Source organism: Rhinopithecus bieti, unplaced genomic scaffold (assembly GCF_001698545.2).
Source record: "Rhinopithecus bieti isolate Rb0 unplaced genomic scaffold, ASM169854v2 scaffold_9383, whole genome shotgun sequence".
Taxonomy (NCBI): domain Eukaryota; kingdom Metazoa; phylum Chordata; class Mammalia; order Primates; family Cercopithecidae; genus Rhinopithecus; species Rhinopithecus bieti.
Window position 1 is genome coordinate 2,030,959 of NW_016806471.1, and position 7,331 is coordinate 2,038,289.

At 44.4% G+C, this 7,331-nt stretch overlaps 1 protein-coding gene across 2 annotated transcripts in view; it reads left to right on the forward strand.

The window, feature by feature from the left end:
* The first annotated feature begins 493 nt into the window (after positions 1-493).
* The window catches only part of KIF11 (kinesin family member 11), a 70,406-nt gene continuing 63,568 nt past the window's right edge, over positions 494-7,331 (forward strand). Inside the window, exons 1-2 of one of the 2 annotated variants that reach the window (XM_017876750.1) lie at positions 494-557; positions 827-1,599. In XM_017876750.1, coding sequence (XP_017732239.1) covers positions 1,484-1,599 — 116 coding nt within the window. In that variant the 5' untranslated portion in view covers positions 494-557; positions 827-1,483. Of the gene's footprint in view, positions 558-826; positions 1,600-2,791; positions 3,185-7,331 lie in introns of those variants that run through there. The other variant, XM_017876751.1, reaches the window with a different exon arrangement.

Consider the following 7,331-nt stretch of genomic DNA (forward strand, 5'->3'; position numbering starts at 1 on the left):
AGCAGATGAAGAGCATGGTCTTATTTTCTTATTTCTTAAAAGACACTTCCCTTGCTGAGTAAACGTAATGGAGGGTTCGAGGGGAGGAGAAAAGGGCAGAAGAGAATCTTGTTAAGGAGGTAGATGACAGTTGTTCAGGGAAAAGATAAGAGCCTTGGACAAAAAAAACAAAAAAAAAGAGCCTTGGACTACGGGGTGATCCATCGCAGGGGAGATAAAATCAACAGGACTCCACTACAAATGGAGGAATCAAAGGTTCTGGTTAGCTCCAGTATCCAGATGAGAAAGATTAAGGTGGAGATAAGATAGGGTTCCGCTGGGCATAGATCCCAGTTTGAAATGCCAGAGAGCCACCTAAGAGGAGATATCAGTAGACAGCTGGCTACTCAAAATAGAGATGACGAGCAGAAGGAGCTATAGATGCAGATATTTCCTTGGGGCGGGGGGCTGGAGGGGTGGGACGCATGTAGGGGATTAGCAAGTGGAGGAACATAAAAAGGACATCAGAGCTTTCCACTACACCGGGGTGTTACTTAATAGACTAACAAGACATTTAGGTTCTCATGGGTTGTGTGGGCCAAGGAGGTCCAGGGGCCCAGTCAGGTACTCTATTTCTAAATTCCTTTTCCCTTTGGTGTGGTCTTCTAATTTATTTTTATCGGAGGAAAGCTAAGAGAATTAACATGTGTCTTTTCGTGTGTGTATGCCAGAGGTACATTTTAAGAATGGCTTTCACATTCTACAACTTGTCTTTTTCCTCTTCTAATTTATGGGTTTACAAAGTAGGTCTATATTNTGTTACTTAATAGACTAACAAGACATTTAGGTCCTCATGGGTTGTGTGGGCCAGAAGCGCAGTTCCAGGAACCGACTACAACATAGTGTGGGATATGATGTTTCTCTTCAAATAACTCGATGAATATTTTATTCTTTAATTCATAGTACCCTCCCCTTTTTCCCCTTTTTTTCCATTTTGCCTTTGTTAAATGCCCAGGCACACCACAATACCAGCTCACATTCCTTTCCTCATTTGAAAAGAGAACTTTCTAGCTCATTAGACACCCCTTCCCCTTTCCTCTTCGCCCACCTTATCTAAAAAAAAATCAAATGTTTAGCCAAACGGGATTAGTTTAGATTATACGACCCGACCCCAGCCAATGGGAAAAATATACAGGGGCAGGACTTGGGTCAAAAATAGACTCTCCTGCCCCTTTGCTCAGGTGTGCTCTCGTGGCGACTGGCCAAAAAAGCACCCCTTTGCGCAAAAATAAAATTGCTTTGCTAAAAATCCTTTGTTCAAGTGTTCAATTTCCTTAAGATTTTAAACGTTATTCATAACAATAGGCTCCTGTTACAGTATTTCCTGATGCGGCGTCCCACACCTACAGCGGTCAAGTCACGCCAGGCACTGCCAAGACGCCGAAAATTTCGCCTGCACCAGGCCAGAGGTGACTGAGGGCGCGCAGGCCCCAGCGAGCGCTGCATGCTGGGATTCGTAGGCCGGGGCGGCGGACGTTTGCGCAGCTTCCTTGAGATGCGACCGCCCGCTGCGCCGCGCGGAAACCGGGAGCGCAGCGCGCCGGCGGCCTGCGTCAGTCGGTCAGTGCAGTCGTTCTAAAATCAAGGCGGACCCTGCTTTCTTGCCTGGAGTCGCTCTAAGATGATGACCAAAGGATAAATTCAGAGTCCTCCAAATGGCATCCAGTGTTCATTTATCACGATTTGGAACCTGTAGTAGCCTTGTCTCTTAACACTTCCTAATTATTATTATTATTATTATTATTTATTTATTTTGAAAAGGGCATTGCTCTGTCGCCTAGGCTGTAGTAATCCAGCGGCATAATCCCGCCTCACTGCAGACTCGATCTCCCCTGTTCAGCGATCCTTCTGCCTCAGCCTCCTGAGTAGCTGGGACCAACAGGCACGCACCACCACGCCAGGCTATTTTTTCCCCCCATTTATTGTTGAGACGCATCGGGGAGCGGGGGCGGAGGGGGGGGGTCTCCCTGTGTCGCCCAGGCTGGTCTCAAACTCCTGGCCTCAAGCTATCCTCCTACCTCGGCCCGTTAAAGTGTTGGGATTACAGGCGTGAGCCACCGGGCCCCGACATTAATTATTCTTCAAGACTATTCTGGGCCGGGCGCGGTGGCTCACGCCTGTAATCCTAGCACTTTGGGAGGCCAAGGCGGGCGGATCCTCTAAGGTCAGGAGTTCGAGACCAGCCTAGCTAATACGGTGAACCCACATCTCTACTGAAAATACAAATATTAGCCGGGCGTGGTGGAACATACCTGTAATCCCAGCAACTCGGGGGCTGAAGCAGGAGAATCGCTTGAACCGGGAGGCGCAATGAGCCGAGATCCAGCCCGGGTGACAAGAGCGAGACCCCGTCTCAAAAAAAAAAAAAAGACTATCCTGGTCTCTGCCTCCGGGATGGCGGCTCGCTTTGGACCTCTCTTCTGTTGTTCTATTGCCCTCTCTTACAATTCACTAATAATTATAATCATGGCGAGTGCTTACCATATATTCCGATCTATTTCCACGAGCTCATTAATTCTCACCCTAACCCTCTGAGATGGTTACTATTATTTCCTCTCTGCAGATGAGGGAATTTGGGGCTAGGGACGTTATGTAAGTTGAGCCACGCTACGCTAAAAGTTCCACGCTCAGTTCCATTCTCAGCTCTGGACTACGAAGTTCCGGAGCAAGGGGACAGCCCAGCTCTTTACGTTCCCGCAGGCCACGCTCCGAGGGCGGGGCTCCGGTGAGGACACTGCATCCCATGGTGCCTTGCGCGCCAGCGCAGTCATTGGTCCGGCTACTCGGCCCCTTTTTCAAATTGAGGCGCCGAGTCGTTGCTCGGTTTCTGGGGCTTGGGGTGGAGACGAGATTGGTGATTCGGCGGCTCCGGCTGGCGCGGGATAAACGCCACGGCCAGAGTACTGGGTAGAGAGCGGGGACGCCGAGCTGCGTGCATCGGTCCTCCAGGCCACGCCAGCGCCCGGGAGGGACCAGGGAGACTCCGGCCCCCGTCGGCCGCCAAGCCCCTCCGCGCCTCACAGCGCCCAAGTCCGCCGCCAGGCCTTGATTTTTTGGCGGGGACAGTCATGGCGTCGCAGCCAAATTCGTCTGCGAAGAAGAAAGAGGAGAAGGGGAAGAACATCCAGGTGGTGGTGAGATGCAGGTAGGGAGAGGGCTGACAGGATTCCGAGCGCCGGGGCTTCGCTGCTGGGCCCGCTAGTGCGCGGTCCAGGGAGAGGGATTTTATTTGCATTTCCTGAGGGTCCCAGTTTCTTGGTTCTCCGCGTTCTGTTCAATAAAAATGACACCCGGTTGCTGTGTGTGTCTGATTTTTAGCAGAAAATAGCATGTTTGCTTTGATCACTGTTCCATACTGAAAAGTGCGTTATTTTTAAACTATAGTCAATAAGGACTTAGGTGTCACTTATATATGCTACTTCATGTAGTTTGTCAGTCTGGAAGTAAGACTGAATACCTGTTTTGCAGATGGTTTAGCGTTGGTATTATCGCCTCTAAAAAGCAATCAATCACTGTTGTCTTTATTCTAGATGCAATATTTTCTGCATCCCTACTAAATAAGTAAACATCTGTCTTTAAACATTAAAAATTAAGTTATAAATTGAGTTTATGTTTTTTAAAAGATCAAGACAAGCTAAGCTAGTGTAAATTTCTGATTGTGCTACAGTTTTCCCTTTCATCTGCCTGTTTGTTCACAGACCAAATTAAATGGATATTTCGAGATAAGAGGATGTGGAGGGGTGTTCGGCCCTCCCCTGACTCGTTTCCAAATAACTTCCCTATTTTAAAATGAGCTAGAAACTGCTGTTTAGTTAGAATTGATGTATTCAACTTTTTAGCAGCTCTCCACAGTTTACTGAGTTTGTGTGTTGTGTGTGTCTGTTTTTGTGGCTGTTAACAGTTGCTGTTGCAACTTTTCTGTAAATCCCAAAGTATTCTAAAATTAAAAGGCTATTTTTCTGGAAGAATCTGTTTCAACAAACTTTCTTAGGCTATTGTTTACTCAGCCCTGGTAACTTGAATTGTAGATATCAAAGATGATGACTAGGTTTCTAAACGAGGTGCCAGAGAGGAAATTTGGTGGCAATCTTAAATCTAGACACTGACATTTACTAGTTGTTGCACTCTGGGGCTTCTGTTAGTAGTGGTTTTGAAAATTTTTATTTAAAAATACAGTGCATATAACAAGTGCAAATTTTAAAATTATTTTGGTTGTTTAATAAAACCAGGCAATATTACCTTTTCCGTATGCCTTTATTTGATTTCTTTTTTTAATGTTAATTGCAAAATACTTCAGACTTACAAAAGTTATTAAGAACAATGTAATAAACATTTGTATATTCATCACCCAGATTAAGAAACAAAACAATCATTGCTGGAGTCCCCCCTTTTCCCTCTCTATCCTTTTTTCTCCAGCCACAGTTAACCATTATCTTGAACTTGATGTTTATGATCCGCATACATTTCAAGCCTTGCCTTAGAGGAGATTTACTTTATCACCAATGAATATAATGGTTGTTTGCTTGTGTCTAATATTTACAATAATTTTTGTGTAAAGAGATTTTTTTTTTCCATATTAGCCTTTTTCTTTCAAATAGCCTTCCTGGTGCAAGTCTGTTATTAAGCTTTAGTAAATAGGCAACTTATGAGCTGCAGGGTCCTCAGGGGTTGGTAAGCCTTTTCTGTAAAGGGCCCAGAGAAATAAATATTTATTTTATTTAAATACTTTAGACTTTGCAGGTCACATGTGGTTTGTTATTTCTTTTTGAGACATGGCCTTGCTCTCTCGCTCAGGCGGTAGTGCAGTGGTGCAATCTCTGCTCGCTGCAACCTCCACTCCCAGATTCAAGCGGTTTTCCCACTTCAGCCTCTCAGGTAGCTGGGATTACAGGCACACACCGCCATTCCTTGCTAATTTTTGTATTTTTAGTAGAGATGGGGTTTCACCATGTTGGCCAGGCTGGTCTCAAACTCCTGACCTCAGGGAATCCACCTGCCTCAGCCTCCTAAAGTGCTGGGATTATAGGCGTGAGCTACTGCACCCCTCCACATGTGGTTTCTGTCACATTATTTTCTGATCCCTTTTTTTTTTTTTAAAGAACACTTTAAAACTGTAAAAATCATTCTTACATCTGGCAGGGCAAGGGCCAGGTTTGACCCACAGGTTAAAGTTTACAGATCCCTACATAATGCACTACTAGCTATCTTTCTTATGCCCCTGCTATTCTCTCCCCCATTTTTTTCCCAATTTAAAGTCATTTTCAAATACACATATATAAAATTTAACATCTTAACCACTTTTAAGTGTACCGTTCAGTGATATTAAATACATAACATTCTGCAACCATTACTACCATTCATCTCCATAACTCTTTTCATCATGAAAAACTGAAACTCTATACACATTAAATAATAACTCCCCATTTCCCTCTCCCATCAACCCGACACCTACCATTCTACTGTCTATGATTTTGACTACTCTAAATACTTCATAAAATGGAGTCATAATACAGTGTTTATCCTTTTGTGACTTGCTTATTCCACTTAGCATAATGTCCTCCAGGTTGGATCATGTTGTAGCAAACGTCAGGGGTTTCTTCATTTTTAAGGCTGAATAGTATTTATTATATGTATGTGTCACATTTTGCTTGTACCTTCATATGTCAGTGGACACTTGAGTTACTTCTTAATTTTAGCTATTATGAATAAAGTTGCTATGAATATGGGTTTTCAATTCTTTTGGATATTTACCCGGAATTGTAATTGCTGGATCATATGATAATTCTATTTTAAATTTTTTGAGGAACTGACAAACTATTTTCCACAGTGGCTGGACCATTTACATTCCCACCAACAATGCATAAGGGTTCCCATTTCTCCACATCCTCACCAACATTTATTTTCTGTTCTTTTTTTTTCAAGTAGCCATCCCATTAGGTGTGAGGTGGTATCTCATTGTAGTTTTGATTTGTAATGATGTTGAGCATCTTTTCATGTGTTTACTGGCCATTTTGTATATCTTTGGAGAAATGTCTGTTTACGTCCTTTGCCCATTTTTAAATTGGTTTGCTTTTTTGTTGTTGAGTTTTAGGAGTTTTCTATATATTTTGGGTATTTTCAGATATATGATGTGCAAAAAATTTTCTCCGTTACGGTGGGTTGCCTTTTTACTCATTAATACTGTGGTCTTTTCCTTTCTTTTTCTTTTTGGAACCAGCACATGGGCTCTTTGCTGATTCTGTTTGGCCCCAGTGCAGCCCGTTCTGTGCTATGTGTCTGCAGTGCTGAAACCAGGCCTACCTTGCACCATATAGAAGTCCAGGCTGTAGATACCAATGCATGGGTCACATTTGATACCCAAATCTATGTGTTCCTGCGTCTCCAAACCAGTTTCCAGTATCCGAGAAGTTGTTCTTTCTTGATTCACACTCCTGCATCTTTAGACCTTTCTCCAGGGTTTCTTCTGCTTTGGCCCTTTGTGCAGTAGGTAGCAATCTTTTCATTTCTCCTGATGCCAAAGGATCTGACAATGTATTTGGCTTTGGAGAACACAGGGATCTGGCTTATGAGCTGCTTCAACACCTTGGCTGCCGGGGTCAGTCATCTCCAGTCTCCTCCATACAGATGTTGAGACAGAAAAGCGCTCTGTCACTCAGGCTGGAGTGCAGTGGCACAGTCTCGGCTCACTGTAACCTCTGCCTGCCAGGTTCAAGCAATTCTTATTCTTCAGCCTCCCAAGTAGCTGAGATTACAGGTGTGCACCATGCCTGGCTAATTTTTTGTATTTTTAGTAGAGATGGGGTTTCACCTTGTTGGCCAAGCTGGTCTTGAACTCCTGGCCTCAAGTGATCCACCCATTTTGGCCTCCCAAAGTGATGGGATTATGAGTGTGAGCCACTTTGCCTGGCCAGAGTTCTCTTTTTTTACCTTGATCCTGCACCGTGATGGAGAAAAGGAAGAGAAAACTTTTTTTTTTCTCCGCTTGGGTTTTTTTTTATTTGTTTGTTTTTGTTTTTTGAGATGGAGTTTTACTCTTGTTGCCTAGGCTGGAGTGCATTGGTGCGATCTTGGCTCACTGCAACCTCTGCCTCCTGGGTTCAAGCAATTCTCCTGCCTCAGCCTCCCGAGTAGCTGGGATTACAGGCATGCGCCACCACGCCTGGCTAATTTTGTGTTTTTAGTAGAGATGGGGTTTCACCATGTTGGTCAGGCTGGTCTTGAACTCCTGATCTTAGGTGATCTGCCCACCCTGGCCTCCCAAAGTGCTGGGATTACAGGTGTCAGCCACTGTG